This window comes from Rhinopithecus bieti, unplaced genomic scaffold (assembly GCF_001698545.2).
Source record: "Rhinopithecus bieti isolate Rb0 unplaced genomic scaffold, ASM169854v2 scaffold_574, whole genome shotgun sequence".
Classification (NCBI taxonomy): domain Eukaryota; kingdom Metazoa; phylum Chordata; class Mammalia; order Primates; family Cercopithecidae; genus Rhinopithecus; species Rhinopithecus bieti.
In genome coordinates this window covers 1,265,931-1,286,227 of record NW_016803605.1, presented here as the reverse complement: position 1 = coordinate 1,286,227, position 20,297 = coordinate 1,265,931, and the positions used below count along the sequence as shown (strand labels likewise).

Sequence of the window (20,297 nt, the reverse complement as noted above, 5' to 3'; positions counted from 1 at the left end):
GGGCCACAGAGCCAGACTCTGTCTCAAAAAAAAAAAAAAAAGAATCACTCCAATAGGAAAATTAACAAGAACATGAATAGGATATTCACAAAGTAAGAAATGCCTATATCTAGTAATCTGTTAAGCTTTTACTAGTTGTCAAAAAAACATACTTGTGAGTTTTCTTTTTTTTTTTTTGAGGCAGAGTTTCGCTCTTGTTGCCCAGGCTGGCATACAATGTGCAATGGCATGATCTCGGCTCACCACAACCTCCACCTCCTGGGTTCAAGCAATTCTCCTGCCTCAGCCTCCCGAGAAGCTGGGATTACAGGCATGTGCCACCACACCCTGCTAATTTTGTATTTTTAGTAGAGACAGGGTTTCTCCATGTTGGTCAGGCTAGTCTTGAACTCCTGACCTCAGGCAATCCACCCACCTTGACCTCCCAAAGTGCTGAGATTACAGGTGTGAGCCACCACACCCAGTGCGAGTTAATTTTCTAGCAGTAAAAACTTGGAAAACCCTGTATCACTTTTTTTTTCTTTTCTTTTTTTTTTTTTCGAGGCACAGTCTTACCTGTTGTTACCCAGGCTGGAGTGCAGTGATGCGATCTCAGCCCACTGCAACCTCCGCTTCCCAGGTTCAAGCGATTCTCCTACCTCAGCCTCCCAAGTAGCTGAGATTACAGGTGCGCACCACCACTTCCAGCTAATTTTTTTTTTTTTTTTTTTTTCTGAAACGGAGATTCGTTCAGTCGCCCAGGCTGGAGTGCAGTGGTGCGATCTTGGCTCACTGCAAGCTCTTCCTCCCGGGTTCACGCCATTCTCCTGCCTCTGCCTCCCAAGTAGCTGGGACTATAGGCACCCGCCACCTTGCCTGGCTAATTTTTTGTATTTTTAGTAGAGATGGGGTTTCACCGTGTTAGCCAGGATGGTCTCGATCTCCTGACCTCATGTTCTGCCCGCCTCAGCCTCCCAAAGTGCTGGGATTACAGGCGTGAGCCACCACGCCCAGCTTGCTAATTTTGTATTTTTAGTAGAGACGGGGTTTCACTATGTTGGCCACGCTGGCCTTGAACTCCTGACCTTAAGTGATCCTCCTGCCTCAGCTTCCCAAAGTGCTGGGATTACAGGCATGAGCCACGGCACCCAGCCAACCCTGTATGATTAACAGCACAAGTATTCTTATAGTGATCATATACTTTGGTGTCTTTAAAGTCATGTAAAAGAATAAGAACTTGAAGTGATTAGAATAAGTTCACAACACACTTTGTTTTTTTGTTTGTTTTGTTTGTTGTTTGTTGTTTGTTTTGTTTTGTTTGAAACGGAGTCTCGTTCTGTCGCCCAGGCTGGAGTGCAATCTCTGCTCACTGCAAGCCCCGCTTCCTGGGTTCACGCCATTCTCCTGCCTCAGCCTCCTGAGTAGCGGGGACTACAGACAGCCACCACCATGCCCAGCTAATTTTTTGTATTTTTAGTAGAGACAGGGTTTCACCATGTTAGCCAGAATGGTCTTGATCTCCTGACCTCGTGATCCATCCACCTCGGCCTCCCAAAGTGCTGGGATTACAGGCGTGAGCCACCACGCCTGGCCACAACACACTTTGCAAGTGAAAATGATGGGTTAAAATATATATTACCTCTATTTTTTAAATGAAAATGAAAAACTCAAGAGTATACATCAAAATATGAACAGAAGTTATCTTTAACTGCTGTGCTTCTACAGTCTTTCCATTTTTACCAAAAAATAAATACTTTAAAATTTTAAGTGAAAAGAAAATGGAGAGCAGATGAGTTGAAGCATCTAGAAAAATCAAACAAGAGTGTGCTGAGGCCTGCTCCTCTCTTGTGGTGGGCACCTCATGGACTTTCCCTGGCTCTCTCCTTTTGTCTTCGAGCCCAGCCCTCCTCGTTCTCTGCTCTCCAGTTCCTACTCCTAAGACCCTGCCTGTTTCTCCTCAGGACTGAGCACGGAAGGCATCTACCGGGTCAGCGGGAACAAATCAGAGATGGAGAGTCTGCAGAGACAGTTTGATCAAGGTAAGGCGCAGCCTGGCCAGGTGTCCGAGGCCAGAGCTGGTCATAGCAAACACAGCTACCTTGGTGAACGGTCTGTGGGGCCTCGGGGCACTCCTGCCAGCACAGACCCAAAGTCACAAGGTGCTGAAACTGAGAAACAGACCATGTATGGCCGCAGTGGGGAGGAGTGGACTGGGTCCTGTCAGTGAACCCTCCCTGCCAAAGCTGGATTATGTAGGCCACTCCCCACACCGCCACTCACAGATGCTCTTCCAGGTCACCCGGGCACACGCCTCCCTCACCACACTGAAGAGTTTTGCCTGTTTGGCCATGCAGAGCTAGTTGCAGGCACGTGATATACAAGTCGGGTTGAGATGTGATCCTGTTTTGCCAGGGCCTCAGATCTATCCTCCCCACAAAGTCCCAGCACCAGAGAAAGCAAGGGACCATCATGTGAGGAGCTGAGCCCTTGGGACACAGACCCAAGTTACATAGTTCTTGGCAGGGACTCTCTTCTCCTAAGCCGAGCCAGCTTCAAGAGACCTAAAGTCAGGCAGCCAAACTCTACCTCTTGGAATTGACCACACTGTGGGATGAGAAACCATGTCCCCCAGTGCCAGAAGCAAAAGCACCAGAGCAGGGCACATTCCCATCTGTCAGCAGCCAGGGCAGGAGGCACAACCCAAAGCAGACACCACACCCACTCCCCAGGTGGGCAGCCCTTGCACCTTGCAGCACCGCAGTTGGGCTCAGCTGGCCGCAGCGGGCAGAGGGCACCACACAAGAGGGAGACGCCTGCTAATCTGTGTGTTAGGAGACACAAGGCCAAAGTGAGGGGAGAGCCCCCAGTGTGGGATGCATTTGTATATATGGGAGATCCTGTACCAGCTTACCTCCCCCACAATGGAACCTGGTACTGTCCATCCGTAGAGATTTCTTCGTCATCAGGAATGCACTGAAGTATGTATGCAACGAGAAGGAAAACAAGAGATGGGTCAGTGGTGCTGGTGGCTGGGAAGGGCCAGAGAGAGAAAAAATGAGCCTATTTGCCCTCCCACCATAGGGGACAAGGATGGAGGTGGCAGTCACAGTGGTTGCTAACATCTTTGTGACCTACCTGGAAAGTGAGCCACCCTTAAGGAAAGCCGCCTCCTTCTGTGATGGGAAAGGAGTAAGGAAGAGGTAACAGCATATCAAAGCCAGATGAGGGCAAGCTCCCAGCACTGAAAACCGGCATCCCTGCCCTGAGGGTGGTGGAGGAGGCAGTTCAGCAGTCTCGGAAAGAGGTGCTGGGGCTAGCCCATGCCTGAACCTCAGAACTCGAGTTAGCACTCCCACAGGTCCCACCCCTCCAATCCCTGTCAGTCCTGAGGCCATCCCTGGCTCCTTAAGGTTTCTCTAGCCTCTCCCGAGCCCCGAGTTGTCCTGATGCTTCTGCCTGGCTTGGAATGGTTTGGCCTCACTCTCCTGACTTCCTTTCAGACCACAACCTGGACCTGGCAGAGAAAGACTTTACAGTGAATACCGTGGCCGGTGCCATGAAGAGCTTTTTCTCAGAACTGCCTGACCCCCTGGTCCCGTACAACATGCAGATCGACTTGGTGGAGGCACACAGTGAGTACCGGCAGCCCAGTGTTGGGTGGATTGAGGGAGAAAGGGCTCAGCACTGGAAGAATAGGTCCTGCCCTCAGAATGGATGCTGGCTCTTAGAGCTGACGTTTGAAGGACAGAAGGCAAGGGAATTAACCAGATGACAACAATGGGACTTGCAAATCGGGCTCTTGCCCTTGTAGACCTTAGGTGCTTATCTGGGGGTTGCACCAAGAGAGTTGCAGGTTTCCCTCATACTCTCATTATTTAAGAGCATGGTTTCGGTGTCAGACTTGGCTCCTTTGCTTGCGGCCAACTTAACCTTCCCTGCCCCTTAGTGTCCTGCTGTTGTTACCAGCCCTACTCCTGCAGATGAAATTCAGTTCGGAAAGGCCTAGAAGTGAGGCTGTGAACAGCCTATTTAATAGTAGGTCTTATTTTCCTTTCCCCTCTTCTTACCTGTCTTCTCCCACCTCTCATGTAATGAAGTTAACATGCGTCTAGGGTCCTACAGCCTCTTAGGAAGCCGGCCTCTGGAGGGAAAGAGATAACTCCAGTGGCCAAGTGATCATTTGATGCTGTAGCAAATGAGCACCTCTGGTTTTAATGGTATCCTGTGTGCCATGCCACCTTGCCTCATCAGCTGTTCCTGCCCCAGCCCGCCTCTCTCTAGAGGTGTTTGTCCAGATGGGCGAGCCTTCTCACTGGCCAGCCTTTCCCTGGACTTTGTGTAGTACCACAGAGGATGCCTGACCTCTCAGAGCGTCCCACCATGTGGCCCTCACTACCTTTTAAGTCATCAGCAGCCTTCCTGCTTTGTGCCTCTGGCAGGCCAAGACCCAGCAGCAGTCCTTGCCGTGCAGCTGCAGAAGGGAGTGTCTCTGCCAGCTGCCCAGAGATGACGGCCACCCCGTGATCCAGCGACCAGAGGGTGGGGAAGAGGAAAGGAGATGTGTTCCTCAGGGGCAGGACATTGGTCTCATCATGTCACTGCCCAACTCTAAAGAGGGAGCTTTAAACAAGCCTCATTTACTCACAAGGCTGATGGTGTAGGCAGAAATTTGAGGGAGATGATGGATCAGTGTGACCCCAAGTCCGGGGTCACTGACTCTAAGTAGCATCTAAAGGAGATAGGTGTGGAGGAAGCCCACCCCTGAACTGTCAGAGCCTCAACAGTGACAGGGCTGCGGGACCTCCAAGGTCACCCTTCCAGGGTCTGCACTTCCTGTGGTATCTGTTTTCACAGTCTGGATGCCACTTTCACCTTATTCTGTCCACACTCTCTTAGCTGACTGGAATTGTTCACAGCTCCTAACCTAGCTAAGCCCACAGGGATGGGGCAGGAGAGCATGGTACTCCTGGGACGGTCATAAAGTAGCCTGCCTTCTGAAGACTGGACTCAGGGTTTCTCCAGAGCAGTTAGTGGGTGGGGACAGTTGCCGGCTTCTCCCCAATCCTGCTGTCGGAAGATAGAGGCTTTCCCAGCAGTCACTTCTCCAGGAGGCTCCAGGCAGGCACAGATGTGAAGTCGCATGGGAAATCTCTATTCTGGAGCCAGCTTTCTTTCCACGGAAGCTTGTCTCACAGTGGAAGTTAGGAAAAGAGGAAGGCATGGACTGATACCCAGTTTGCTGGAAGCTGGGAATTCCTGTCTGCATTTGTCTTGACTTGGCGCCATCTAGAGGTGCGTGGAATCCTGCCACCCGGCAGAACCCCATTGTTTCTGCGGGAACTGCTGACACAGCATCTTTTTGTGTAGGGTTGGGGGGCCGGCAGGAACGGGAGTGCTATTGATAGGGAATCAGCTGCCCTTCCCACAGCAGCTTCCACCCAGCTTCCACTGCTCAGGAGGTGGCTTCTTGCCGCCGCTACTGCAGCAGCCTGGGAAAGGGTGGAGGTTTCCTACTTCCTCTTCCCATTGTGTGTTTCCTGTACCCCACGGTACTCAGCGGGGGCTCCGTTGTCTTGAACCTGACTGAAGCGGATGGGAGAGGAGAAGATCTTGCTGACGTGGCACCTCTCTGGGCCAGAGCAGTTGACTGAACAGCTAGGCTGTGGATGTTACAGGGCCTGGTTCAACTGAGCCACAGATACCAGGCAGTGTAAAAGTTAGTAGTGTTAAGGGATATTATGGAAAAAAGATGATCATGCCCCAAAGTAGCTCTTCCCAGACTGGCTGGGTTTCCATGGCTACATCAACTTGACCAGCTCTTTCTACTTAATCCCTGAGAGCAATTGTGTCTCTATATGTTCAGGCCTTGGAACCAGTTTCAAATCCCATCACAACAAGTATCAAGGTCACTAGCAAATGGTTTTGTTAGCTCCAGAATTTCACAATATTGAACACTGCTGAAAATGTACCCGTAAAATAGAGACGTTTGTGATTATTTGCCAGTTATTTTCCTACCACACTCAAAGTGATGCGTGGGAGATTCAGATATGAACAGCAGCAGCAACCGCACCGCCCATGGCCTGTGTGTCTGCCTAGGCTTGGCCCAGCTCTCCACGAGGCATTTGATTCCCACCGCTGATCTTCCTTTGAGGAAGATGGTATTATAATACATCTCCATTTTACAGAGGAGGAAACAGCTTCTCAGAGGTGATACAGCCTGCCCAGGGTCACACCTCTAGGGAGTGACAAGCTGGGGCTTGAGTGCCTGCCTCCATGGGTGCAAGTGAAGTTCTCTGAAGGCAGAGCAAAGCTGAGCTTGAAGTGCACAAACCCCAGCGAGGAAGGCGCGAGGAAGAGGGCTTCACAGGGGAGATGGGCCAGGGTTTCAGGAGGCAGAGGAAGAGGCTTGCGCTGCCTGTCTTGTCTCCTCCCTGTAGCCCACCCCCGCCTTCAGGAGTCGCTCTTGCCTGGTGTCTCCCCTGTCTCTGGTGACTCCCTCCCCCCTGCCTATCTTGAGTCGACTCCATCCAGCTGGTGTCCACAGGCCCTGCCCTATGGCTTTTGTGCTGGAAGGGGTGCTAGAGCTGGCTCCATGTCAAGCCAGAGGGTCTGGACCAAAGGACCTGTGGCTCCAGGGTCCCCATTAACTCCCTGTAATAGCTCGTAAAATTCAGTCTTTTTAATTTAAGGAGAGACCAGTCGTTTTGGTCAGATTGTCGAAGGGGATGTGTGACCTGAACATGGTTCAGGACGCCGGCTCATTGTCTCAGCCTTTCTTTTTGATAGATGAGACCGTTGGGGCTAGAGATAACAGTGCAGCCTAGGTTACGAGGAGACGGCCCTGCTGCTCTCTGGGCTCTTGTTCACCAGCTGCCTTGGGACGTTGCTGATTCTGGGATCCTGCCTTCCTTTGATCTGTCCAGATAGCTGCCCGAGGGCACGGGGGTGCTCCTCACACCCACGCACAGGGTCATTAATTTCACAGATAGCCAGGCCCTGTGTGGACAGAGACAGATGGCAGTGGGCACACACGTATTCGGCCCCCAGCTCAGTCTGGTGGGACAGGACATTCAACAGGTGATTGCAAAGCCATGTCTCTAGGGGAAGGACAGCCTGGATTCCCCATCCTGGGCCCTGTAGAGTGAGGTCTTGACCTTGGAGTTGTTTACCACCTGGGACGGGGAGAGCCGACACCGGACGAGCCTGCGTGATCACTGAAGGACTGTGACCCTGAGCTGGGCTTTCCCTTTCCTGGTGATGCAGGCGTGCAGATGGTCAGCGGCGGCCAGCAGGGACTTTCCTCCAGGCACTGAGCTGGCAGCAGCAGACCCAAGCCTAGAGCTTGGTTGGCAGCCTGGGTGCCAGTGATGGCAGTGGCGCAGCACAGCCAGGGCAGGAGTGTTCTTTGGGAACGGGGTCTCTGCCACCAATTTGCTTGACCTTGGACCAGTATTCTCGCTTTGTGAGGCCTGTTGTGGCTGTGCTGTAAGAGGTATGGGAAACTATTCAGTAAGGTCCCTGTGCCCTCTGGCTGTCCCCTCCCCTTCCTCCTGAGTTCTTGGGGTCCCTATTTTATTAAATTGCTGGGTCTGTGTCCAGGCTGTCTTGGTTCAACTGGCCCAAAAATGCGTCCCCTAGATGTTTCTTGCCATCTCAGGCGACTAGCCCCTAAGTTCAAAAGTATGATATCCCATCAAGAGGTGCAGCTCCCAGCCCACACCCCCTGAGCAAGAGCAGAGCCACCTGGAGCCGAGCCAAGTGAAGGGGTGAGTGCAGTGTGGAGGCTAGGGTCTCCTCCATAGGCCATCGTCTCTCCCGGCCCACACCCCTGGACTCCTGTCTACCACTGACCACACACTGGAGCAGGATGGGTTCTTGTTGTTGTTGTTAGAAAGAACTAAGTGTCTTGACTCCCGAAGGGTAGGCTGAGGGAGTAAAGGATGTGAGGATCGGGCCCTCCACAGTCTGGGTCCTGAGGGGACTCTGAAGGGGGTGGAGGTCATACCAAAAGTCTGGACGAGTGGACCTGAGAGTGCACAAACCAGCAAACGCCAGGTGTGGGGAGAAGCCACCCTGGGCATCTGTACCATGGTGGGTCCGGGTTGCAGCAGCTCACCCAGGGCTGGGTGCCCTGACGGCCCTGTCCCAGCAGGGACCCCAGGGAGCCCATTGCCCCTGCTGTTTCTTTGGCCAGTGTAGACACCTGGCCGGGCAGGCCGGCCCACCTGTTGAAGCTGCGGGTCCCTGTAGAGCAAGGTTCCACTGAAGATGGTGAGCGGCTGCCCTGAGTGTGCTGCTGCCCTGTGACCAGGTCCACATAGATTGTGGCCCCAGCCTGCAGCAGCACCATGGGGCAGAAGGTGTCCGGGGTGCACGGGCTGGGCTGGCTCTTGGCCACCAGCTTGTTCCCCAGGCCTCTGGCTTGGAGCTGCCAGAGTCTGTACTTGACCACACCCAGGCCCAGGTTGGAGCCGGACAGCCCAGTCAGCACCGTGCTCAGCAAGTAGCAGCCAGCCAGAGGCGCCGTGAACTCACCAGGGATGAGGATGGTGGTCAGGAGGGGAGACTGGGGCCGGGCCAGGAAGGCCTCGAGGAGCCAGCCCAAAGCTCCTGGACTAGAGAGGGACCCTCTGGGTCCTTTCCCCTCTTTCCACTAGACTGTAAGCAGCAGGGAATTTGGTTTTTGTTCCCTACTGCATCCCCAGCGTGTAAAATAGTACCCAGGCAGGGGCAGGCCCCCGTAAACATCTGCTTCTCCCACACACTGAGGATAAACAAATGACCCAAGCAGGAAGGGCCTCCCAAATCCGAGCATGAAATAATTCACGTTGTCTGGTGAGGCAAGAATGGGGTGCCGTCACCGACAGCCTCACCCATCCCCATGTGCTTAGCCCAGTCCCTCTCATGCTCACCTGCCTCTGGGTCAGAGTCGCCTCCTCCCTCGCTGAGGACTGTTGAGGGACGTGTGCCTGGTTCGGACCAAGGCAGCTGAAAATGCCACACAGGGCACAGACACTGCTGGTGCCCCCCCCAGTCCTGGGTCAGGGGAGAGTGGGTATAGGAAAAATGTATGAAGCCGGGTACAGTGGCTCATGCCTGTAATCCCAGCACTTTGGGAGGCCAAGGTGGGCGGATCTGGAGGTCAGGAGTTCGAGACCAGCCTGACCAACATGGTGAAACCTCATCTCTACTAAAAATACAAAAATTAGCTGGACCTGTAATCCCAGCTACTCAGAAGGCTGAGGCAGGAGAATTGCTTAAACCTGGGAGGGGTTCTCTACTAAAAATACAAAAATTAGCCATGCCTGTAATTCCAGCTACTCAGGAGGCTGAGGCAGGAGAATCGCTTGAACCTGGGAGGTGGAGGTTGCAGTGAGCCGAGATCGCGCCACCACGCTCCAGCTGGGCAATACAGCGAGACTCCATATCAAAAAAAAAAAAAAAAAGTGTCCTAGCTGGTGAAGCCAGCACCCTGGAGGGCGCCCCATCCCCTTTCCTGTCAGAGGATTACTGCAGTCAGAGAGGACTCTGCTGCCTGCAGGGAGGCGAGGACCCGGAGCAGATGGGCTGAGCTGGGGGACAGGCCTAGGTCCCATCCACCTTTGACATCACCAGCCTTGTGACCCTCTCTTGGCCTCTGGAGTGAGTTTCTCAGCCACCATATGGGTAACACCCAACCCCACCTTCCACTCAGGTCTGCGGTCAGGGCCACACAAAGAGCACTGTGAAGCTGTCCTGCCAGCACTCGGGCAGCACCCAAACCTAAGCAGCTGCTGGTGCCTTTGCCATGTGAAGAGGCTGCAGCCAGAGCCTAGAGGGGTGAGGGCAAGCTTTGCTTAAGGAAAGAGGTGAATGGGGCTGAGTCAAAGGATGTTGACACGGTCGGCCTTGTTTTTAGTGTGGCCCAGACTTGAGCAGAAGGGCCTCTCGCCTTCCTTGACCTCTGCCCAGCGAGCTCCTAGTACTGCTCCGTACTCAGGAGCACCTGGACCAGGCAGCCAGTGGGGAGGGGAGCAGGCCAGGAGACTGGCCACCCACTCCTCACTAGGCATTCAGCTGAGGTGCACATGCAGAAAGAGGCTGGGATTTTAGGGGGCAGCCCCTAAATTTTTTTTTTCTTTTTGAAATGGAGTCTTGCTCTGTCACCCAGGCTGGAGCACAGTGACGTAATCTCAGCTCACTGCAACCTCCACCTCCCAAGTTCAAGCAATCCTTCTGCCTCAGCCTCCCAAATAGCTGGGATTATAGGCACACGCCACCACACCTGGCTAATTTTTGTATTTTTGGTAGAGATGGGGTTTTGCCATGTTGTCCAGTCTGGTCTCAAACCCCTGACTTCAAGTAATCCACCCACCTCAGCCTCCCAAAGTGCTGGGATTACAGGCATGAGCCACCGCACCCACCCGGCCCCTAAATTATTATCAAAGCAGGCTCTGTAACTCCCACCCCTGCCCCTCCCCACCCCCTAAGGAAGAAACAAAACCACCCTCATTGCTGCTCATCAGATAGGAAAGAGAGCAGGCGTCCCTGACAGACCTAGGCTTTGCCAGCCCCGTTTCCTGCCTCCAGACAGAGGATGGGATGAGACCCAGCTCTTACGTAAAGGTGCTACCACTCGATGCCTAATTAAGACAAACACAGCTGTGTTTGGGTCGTGCAGGCACCTACGGAGAGACCTGTGTCCTCCTGTGCCAAGCTAACAGCTGGAAGGGGGCATGACGCTTTTATTTTTTATTTTTTTTTATTTTTTATTTTTGAGACGGAGTCTCGCTCTGCCGCCCAGGCTGGAGTGCAGTGGCCGGATCTCTGCTCACTGCAAGCTCCGCCTCCTGGGTTTACGCCATTCTCCTGCCTCAGCCTCCCGAGTAGCTGGGACTACAGGCGCCCGCCACCTCACCAGGCTAGTTTTTTGTATTTTTTAGTAGAGACGGGGTTTCACCGTGTTAGCCAGGATGGTCTCGATCTCCTGACCTCGTGATCCGCCGGTCTCGGCCTCCCAAAGTGCTGGGATTACAGGCTTGAGCCACCGCGCCCGGCCTGACGCTTTTATTAAGTGAAGCTTTGCACAACACACATGCTGCTTGTGTTTTCTAATACAGTCTTCTGTCCTCCCTACAGCAGTTTACTTTTTTAATGTAGACATTGTATTGTAACATGACAATGAACTGTTTGAAGATTCAAGGTCGTGGAAAAGAGTGTGCCCATGGGCGGGTGCGGTGGCTCACGCCTGTAATCCCAGCATTTTGGGAGGCCAAGGCGGGTAGATCACCTGAGGTCAGGAATTCCAGACCAGCCTGGACAACATGATGAAACCCTATCTCTAGTCAAAATATAAAAATTAGCCAGGCATGGTGGCGGGCACCTGTAGTCCCAGCTACTTGGGAGGCTGAGGCAGGAGAATCGCTTGAACCCAGGAGGTGGAGGTTGCAGTGAGCTGAGATTGCGCCACTGCACTCCAGCCTAGGGGACTCCATCTCAAAAAAAGAAAAAAAGAAAAAGAAAAGAATGTGCCCTTGAGGTGGAACCCTTAAAATAAACCGTGGATTCAGAGAAATGAAGCTGCTCATAGCCCAATAACTAGCTCCCAGGACTTTTTTAGTCATTTCTGATAGACAGATGTTACCAAGACACTGCTCTCATCAAGTTACACTCTCAAGGCCACAGACTTGCCTGGTTTCATTCATCCTCATTAGGCTGCCCAGGAGAGCTCCTGGAGCTCTGTCCCTTCCAGCCCTGCAGCCTCCCTCCCACAGGCTCCTGCAAGTAGACTGGCTCTTAGGTGCCCTTATTTTGTGTCCAGCTGTGAACTCTGAATTTAACTGCCGGGTGTCACCGAATGAAGGAGGCACTGTCCACAGCCCCTTTTACAGATGAGGAGACTGACCCTATGGTGTCACTTGCCCAAGGTGACACGGTTGGCGCGAGAGGCTGGATTTGTACCTAGGGCCATCTGAGTCAGGATCTGGACTCCAGACCACCACAGGACCTTCCTCCCTGCTCAGCGTGCCCGCCCTTGGGATTCTGTCTGCTCTTCCAAGTCTCACTCTCACCAGGGTCCTTGTGCCACTCCCCCAACTCTGACCCTCTGCGCACATCACCTGCTGCAAAGGTGACTAGGAAGCCATGGGTTTCCTAAAGAATACCTGGTTCAGGGCCGGGCGCCGTGGCTCACGCCTGTAATCCCAGCACTTTGGGAGGCCGAGACGGGTGGATCACGAGGTCAGGAGATCAAGACGATCCTGGCTAACACAGTGAAACCCCATCTCTACTAAAAATACAAAAAATTAGCCAGGTGTGGTGACGGGCGCCTGTAGTCCCAGCTACTCGGGAGGCTGAGGCAGGAGAATGGCGTGAACTCAGGAGGTGGAGCTTGCAGTGAGCCGAGATGGCACCACTGCACTCCAGCCTGGGTGACAGAGCGAGACTCCGTCTCAAAAGAAAAGAAAAGAAAAGAATACCTGGTTCAGGGAGTCCACACCCCTCCCGGATTCATCAGCAGAATGGTACACATGTGTCTCCCAGGGAGACGATCCAGCACTGTCGTCTATCTCAAAGGAGCCTGAACCCCCAAGCCCATTAGCAACCATCGGCATTATAATAGACCCCCTCTTCACCACCCCCACCCACAGCCACCAGTTGTGAGATACCTGCCATCTCCTTCGTGAGACCCTCCTGTGGTTCTTCTGTGCCCTGAAGTCCAAGAAGGAAACATGGGGACGTCTTTCCCTGCACAGAGAAATCTGTCTTAGCCAACTGGGCTCCAGGTGGGCTCTGGGACATTTGTGCCTCACCAGCCCGGGATGCCCTTCCCAGCCAAGGTGGGCCACAGCCACTCAGGGATGGCAAGCCCAGTGGACACGGCTCAAGCCCCACAGCCAGTCCCAGCTCTGCAACTTCTAACCTCAGATACCTCATCCTCAAAATGGGGTGACGAGTTCCTGCCTCACACGATTGTGGGGACTCATGGAACTGGGCCTGGCGCAGGTTACGAGCTGCATTCCAGGCAGTTGTTTTCCCTCCCCTAGGACATTGGGATTCCGTGATAGGCAAAGTGTGGGCATTGGGGGGAAAGGGGGTGCATAGTTCCTTTGGTGAAGTGCATGAGAATTCCCCCACTGTTTCCATCAGCCCCTTCAATGGCGATGTGCGGAGGGTCCCTGTGTCTCTAGGGAAAGGACAGAGCCTTGGTCTCATAACCAACTCCCTCCCTCGAAGGTCTGTTGGCATGGGTGGGTGGCAGCGGCTGCCCGTCTCCATCTGGTCAGGAAGCAAGCAGGCTTTCTGCGTAGGGATGCCTGTCTCCAGGGGCAACCGGATGAGCAAAGAATGGTGTTCTTTATGGCGTAGTCTCTCCAGATCGTTCTGTCTCGGGTGGTGGGGGCCAGGAAGCCCCAGGCACACAGTGCCGCCCTTCAGTGGGGGCCTGGGACACAGAGGTGGGCCGGGCCCCTGGGCCAGTGCCACTGCCAGGTGTGCCAGCCTTGGGCACAGGCTTTGGGGGAAAGAGTGGAGTTAGTGTCATCTGAAAGCCCTGGGCTGCCCTCAGAGAAGGCCCATCACAGAGCACGCCCTGGGGTGGCCACCAGCCTTGGCCATGAAAGGCAAGGCTTTGGTTTTCTCTCTCCTCAGAAATCAACGACCGGGAGCAGAAGTTGCATGCCCTTAAGGAGGTATTAAAGAAATTTCCAAAAGAAAACCACGAAGTCTTCAAGTATGTCATCTCTCACTTAAACAAGTAAGTCGCAGGGCCTTCTAGTTGGTTTTTGCTCTGGAAAATTGACAGCCAGGGTCAGTGCATCGCAGAACAAGGCTGCCAGTAGCAGCCTCAGGCCCTGGCCTGGAAGGGGTGCTGGCCGGCCTCCCGTGGTGCCCACTGGGCTCAGCGCCTGGAGCCTCTGCCTCTCGCCCATCCTAAGGCCTCCCTCCTGCTCCTATCTGAGGGCAGCCACGTGGCCCCAAACCTGCCCAACACCAGACAGTGCACTTAGCTCTGTCGGACATGGGGCCTCTTATAGGCCTGCGCCCCAAAGCTGGCAGAGAGAGAAGATCTTCTGGTTGGTGCTGATGTTCCAGAAATCTTCTCCTGAATCAAAAACACCTCAGATCCCCTGAAAGTCCTCTCTCAGCATTCACGTTCCCAGCTGGGGAGAACCGGGACATCGCACCTCGAGAGGTGTGCTACAGGAGAGAGCCAGCCTCCAGCATGGAGCACAGGCTGCAGGCAGGAGGCCATGTGGCTGTTCCCTGAACTTCCGTGTGTGTGGAGGAGGGCTGCTGGCCAAGTGGCATCTGATGGCACTCTGGTTTAGGACGCTCAGCCTCCCTCCCTCGTCACAGCTGGAGCACCGCCACTGCTTTGGCTGGCTGCAGAGCGAGTCCCTGAGGTGGTCGGTCCACCCCCAGGGGTTTTCAGGGCTCCAGGCAGCCTCTCCAAGGTTGGCCATGTGGAGGCACTGGGCTGGAGGGGAGAGGACACTGAGGGCGCAGCCTCCCGGGCAGGGCAGGGCAGGGCACAGAGAGCTGCGCGTGGCCTTTTCTGCTCCGCCTGAGGGTGTGCAGGCGGGGCTCAGCCTGCGTGCTGAAGACCATGAGCGCCCGGGGCCAGGCCGGGCCCTGCACAGTTCTGACCATTGAGTTTGGTGTCGCCCGCAGGGTCAGCCACAACAACAAGGTGAATCTCATGACCAGCGAGAACCTCTCCATCTGCTTCTGGCCCACGTTGATGAGACCTGATTTCAGCACCATGGACGCCCTCACAGCCACGCGCACCTACCAGACAATCATTGAACTCTTCATTCAGCAGTGCCCCTTCTTCTTCTACAATCGGCCCATCACCGAGCCCCCTGGTGCCAGGCCCAGCTCCCCCTCCGCCGTGGCTTCTACTGTCCCCTTCCTCACTTCCACGCCTGTCACAAGTCAACCGTCGCCCCCACAGTCACCTCCTCCCACCCCCCAGTCCCCAATGCAGCCACTGCTTCCCTCCCAGCTTCAAGCCGAACACACGCTGTGACCCACCAAGACCTGGGGCAACAGGAGAACCGGTCCTCTCTCTGACGGGGTGGCATTTGGCCTTGAACAAAACCAAGTCCACTGGGGGCAGAGGCAGGGGCAAGTGGCCCTCTCCATCACCTTCTCAAGACCTCAGTGGGAGCACCAGCCAATGGTACCATTGGCCAGGCTGCCAGGTGTCCTGGGCCCGGCGCTGCAGACCTGAACTGGCTGCAGGCAGCAGCCATGGGGCCCTGTCCTTTGACTTGGACCCCTTTGAGGACTGAACTAGGCAGGCAGCAGCCCCAGTGCCCTCCCTCTGTTCTCTGGACCACCACCCCACCTGGCTGCACACACCAGCCTCCAGGTGCCTCCCTCTGCTTGTACAGGGCCCGTGGTCGGGACAGTGCCCTGGCCTTTGCCAGGGAGGAGGATGCTCTGAGATTCAGGGTGGGGCCGGCAACCCCCGAAGAGAACACTTCCCGCTGGTCTGTCTCTTCCCACCTTCCATCTGCACACACCCGCAAGGTAAGGGTGCAGCCCGGCTGGTGGCTCCTTGGGAACGTGTAGGCCACGGCTCTGCCACCACTAGGTACTTGCTGAGGGCGCTGGCCCTGCAGCTCAGAACAACGGAGGACAGCTTTGTGCCTGGACCCAGAGAGTGCAGCACTTCCCTCTTCATCCCCGCCATCCCGCTCCACAGGCTTTCCGAAACATTCCCTGGCAAACAAAGGAACACTAGGAGACAAAATGGGAAAACCCTTCCAATAATTAAAAAGGAAAAACCACGGAAAGAAAACTACAGACCTCAAGATTTCACTCTGTGTCCACCTCTGCTGGGAGGGAGGGAGGCACACAGGTGGAGTTGACCCTCGTCTTTGTGGCAACAAAACCAGGATGCCTGGAGCTGTGGCCTGAGAGCCTCCTGGGGTCCCACTCACCCACTTAGGTCTAGTCGCCAGATTCCCCGTTTTCCCAAGAAGAGGGTTCGAGCCCTTGGTGGGGAGAGCCCAGGAGATGGCAGAGCAGGCCGGAACCTGGGCTGCCCCAGAACACAGTCCATTACGATAGAAACACTACTGGAGCGTGTGTGTGGGGTGTGTGTGTGCGCACGTGGGTGTGTGTGTGTGGGCACTTGGTGGGGAGTTGGGGACTGCTGGAAGGTGCCAGGTGCACTTGGGGTTGGGGTTGGTATGTGGGGTGTTGAAGTGGAATTGTTTCATCCCAGCCATGGAGGCCACCAGCAGGAGTGTTCATGGGGATGTGGGTGGGGTGGGTCACTTTGAAGGAATGGCAGTCTGCTGGTGCCCTCGAAGGGGCATCCTTCCTGGTCCTTGCCGGCCCAGAGGCGCCGTGCCTACCTATCACCCACCACCACCCTAGCCCAGCCTTGCCACTGCTCCAGGAAAAGCTCTTCTCCTGCCCACCTCTGCCCTCCAGCACTGCAAACTTGCGTGGCTGGGCCGTGGCCTCTGCAGCCAGGAAGACTGGGCACCCCCCAGGCGAGAGCTAGCGGGGTACAGAGGGCCCCACACCAGACAGCCCTTGAGGCTCATTGCACTTTAAGAAATAGGATCTGTGGTATATTCCAGGGGGCCTGATGGACACCTCCCGGGCGTCTGCAGTGCCCCACCCATGCCCACCTGCAGTGGTTGGAGACAGGAGTGGCCCTTCGTCTCCCAAGCTCCCTCTGGGGATGGCTGGCTCACTGTCTCCAGTTCTCAATGGCCAACGAAGGTGCTTGGAAACACTCACGTACCCTTGCAAGTTTTACCGCCTCTTGAGGAACACAAATCGGAGAACAAACCCAGGGTCCAGGCGTGTTTTCTGTGAATGTTGGATGATGAATTTTTGTCTTTTCTGGCGGAGCTGTGCCTGGCCCTGTAGGCCCAGGGTTGACTGGAAGGTGACATCTGTGTTTCGTTTTAGCTGAGGTTGGCAGATAGGTTCCCAAAGTCCCCCAGTCCTGGGCCCCACCAGATGAAGAAACGGCCGCATTTACTCACCCCGCCCCCTTTTCAAGGTCATGCTTACCTGGTCAGCACCTCACGGAATTGGGGGTGGAGGGAAAGCATGGTGGTGGCCTGGGCCATCCCTATATGAACGCAGGCAAAAGCAGCCCAGTCACCCTCACTGCTTGAGCTAACACTGCCACCTCTTTTGTGAGCACGAAAGCCACGTCCCAAGCCACCTGGCCCCTGATTCCACAGATGTATGTGCAGCCAGTGACTTCCCTGGGAGTGTGGAGGGGGCGGTGAGGAGGAGCACCTGGGCTTTCTACCCCTCCCCTCACAGAAGTACCTGAAATTAGGCCTGGGGCACCCCCAACGCAGCGCCCTGTCAGCCAAGGTGGGCAGGCAGGGACTGTGGCAGCTCATGTCCGAAGGGAGCCCCCATAGACAGGAAGCCCCAGGGTTCCTCTTGTTTCCTCCACTAACTCTTCAGCCTCTCGTCTGCTGCTTCAGGCTGAGGGACTAGAGGACATCTCAGTCGTTTGAGTGGTATGGCCAGTCGTGGCAGGCTAGGCTTCAGCATCTGGTCAGGGCAGCATGCAGACTGGGCCCTTGTGTGGGAGCGACAGAGAAGCATCCTTGGGGATTGGAACCGTGCTGTCCCCACCCCTGCTTTCATCGGGGCTCTAAGTTCTGGAAGGTGCTTGCACAGAGGGTGCTCATGGGACCCGCATGCAGCTCTCAGCACTCGGCGGGTGGGCGTTGGCTTGTCCAGAATGGGGACGTGGGGCAGCCACCCCAACCCAGTGAGAGTGCAGACACCGTGTGAGGGAACAGCAGCCCTTGGTGCAAAGCCAGAGACTGATCCTGGCTCTGACGGCTGAGGAGGGAGGACCCGAGGCTGGGTGGCGTGGCTCGTGAATCCACTTAGAATTCTTGGCTTGTAGGCCGGGCGCGGTGGCTGAAGCCTGTAATCCCAGCACTTTGGGAGGCCGAGACGGGCGGATCACGAGGTCAGGAGATCGAGACCATCCTGGCTAACCCAGTGAAACCCCGTCTCTACTAAAAAATACAAAAAATTAGCCGGGCGAGGTGGCGGGCGCCTGTAGTCCCAGCTACTTGGGAGGCTGAGGCAGGAGAATGACGTAAACCTGGGAGGCGGAGCTTGCAGTGAGCTGAGATCAGGCCACTGCACTCCAGCCTGGGCAACAGAGCGAGACTCCGTCTCAAAAAAAAAAAAAAACTTGGCTTGTGTCACACACACGGCACACATTTACTCTGCATTGTCCCTGTCTTTCCCGTCGCCTAGCATTTGGGGAGGAAGAGGGAGAGGGCTTCAGGGTGTCTGTCTCCTTGCTCTCCTGCCTCCACCGCCTTGGTTTTGCTTCCTGCTGGAGGCGGGGCACCTGCTGCGACCCAGATTCTTCTGCAGGACGTGTCTGTCTTTGTCACGGTGGACAGAGGGTGACATCATAGCTCGCTGGCCAGAAGGGGATGGGGCATCCCTGGGCCTCAGTCAGCTTCCGCTGCTCTTGGGGAAGGGAGGCCTGGGTCAAGCCAGCATCCCTTTGGTTAAGACCCCGGCAGGCCACCAGGCATTCTGGACATACACATACACAACTTCACAGCAGGCCAGCTGCAGCGTCTTGTCATCAAGAGTCACCTCAGCTGCGCTCCCCTCCCGTCCTTTCCTATGAGAAGCCACTGCTTTGGGGGCGCCGGCTAGAAAACTTAGGGTGCGGTGGCCAGGAGGGCCCCAGCCGCGCGGGGGCCTGGGTCCTGTTGAGTCGCTGATTTCCCGAAGGCAGCGCAGGGATCTAGGGAAGCTGCGGCAGGGAGCGGCCCCCAGCTCCGTGGCTCTGAGGTGTAACAGGGGTGGGCTCCCTCCCTCGGAACACGTCGTCTTGTGTCCAGGTCAGAGAGTGGCCCAGGAAGGGGGCAGTTTCTGTCGCGGGTCCGGTGGGGGCGCGGCCGCGGTGCGGTCGGTGCAGCGTGGCCAATGCGCGGCGCGCAGCGGGGCAGAGCAGGAGGCGATCGGTGACCTCGGGCACTGCTGGCCTGGGCTGGCCTCCAGCCCTCCCGTGGCGGAGTCGGCAGTGATGCTACACTTCACTGTAGTCACGACAGGGCCTAAGTTATTGTTTGCATAAAAAGAATCATGTTCCCTGTGTACATTTAAGAAAAAAAAAAAAACGGAAATGTCAGAATTGTATGGAAATAAAACTTGTTTGAAAATTTGGAATAGTGCTGCTGCCAGCTTATTTTTCTGGTACTTGTATTTTCACATGTTAAATGATCTTTATATATGTTGAATTAACAAATATTTTGAGTTTCTGAGAAAAACAAAACATATTAATGGTATTGAAATGTGTTAGTAGTCTGGCTGTATGTCCAAAATTCTGTTTTGCAGCAAAAGTGAAGACTTGTATGTAAAGAAAGTATAACAATTATTTCTTTGTATTTTAGGGGCTTTAACCGGAACATCCTTTAGCTGGTGTTAGGAATGTTTGCTTAATTTCCAGACTTTTTTTTAAAAACACATCGTGGGTTTTTTGAGGCTCCAACCTAATTAGTGCATGGTCAGCCCTCAATGAAGGCTGAGGCATCTCTGACTGAGGTGTTTTTGTTTGGTTTTGTTTTTTAAAATCATGTATTTGCTACAAAGTATTGTACTTGTCTCAATGGGAATGGTGTAAAAAACTGAAAAGGCCTTATGTGATCTGTATCATAGTTAATAAATCAATCTTGTAAAAAACCAAACCTGAGAGAAGTGAAGGGGGGCTTCCTCCTTACCGGGCCAGTGCAGCGCACACCTGGGTCTCCCTGGGCGCCTAAGCCAAGGATGGGAAGCAGGAGGCTCCCGCAGGAGGGGCCTTTGCCAACACGAGCTTCCGCTCCCAGCTCTCACCTGCTTTCCTCTCCAGCGCAGCTTCCCAGAAGGCCGTGTCATTCCTGTGGTTTCTCAGCATCACCTAAAGTGGCCCCCACGAACCCCCATGGCCACAGGAGCTGCAGGCAGGCATGGGGAGGGGATGCCAGAGTTGCCGCTCCTGACCCTCCTTCTCACTCCCCTCCTGCCTGAGGCCGTGCGGGCGGTACTGGGAGTCAGATGCCTGGGTTCACTTCCTGGCGGGGGGTGGAAGTGCCTGGGGAGTTCCAGGGGCAGGATCATGAGCAGGCTTGTGTCCAGGAGGTGGCCGACTTCAGACCCTTCTCAAGGGAGGGGTCAGGGCTGAAGTTCTGAGAGAGGAGAGCCAAAGGTCACACTCACTCCCTGGTGTTGGCCCTGGGGTCAGAGACACAGGCTGTACGCTAGAGTTAGCCACTGTCACCACCGTCATCCAGGACAGCACCTCCAGGGATGGAGATGGGCTGCTT

General features: G+C 55.0%; 1 protein-coding gene across 1 annotated transcript; it reads left to right on the top strand.

Annotated features, from left to right (window-relative positions):
* The first annotated feature begins 1,907 nt into the window (after window positions 1-1,907).
* LOC108540414 (rho GTPase-activating protein 35-like) lies at window positions 1,908-16,962 on the top strand. The gene is made up of 4 exons (XM_017889484.1): window positions 1,908-2,018; window positions 3,480-3,611; window positions 13,609-13,714; window positions 14,632-16,962. Exons 1-4 carry the CDS (start codon window positions 1,988-1,990, stop codon window positions 14,987-14,989), a joined length of 627 nt encoding a protein of 208 aa, XP_017744973.1. The 5' UTR covers window positions 1,908-1,987; the 3' UTR covers window positions 14,990-16,962.
* The last annotated feature ends 3,335 nt before the right edge of the window (window positions 16,963-20,297 follow it).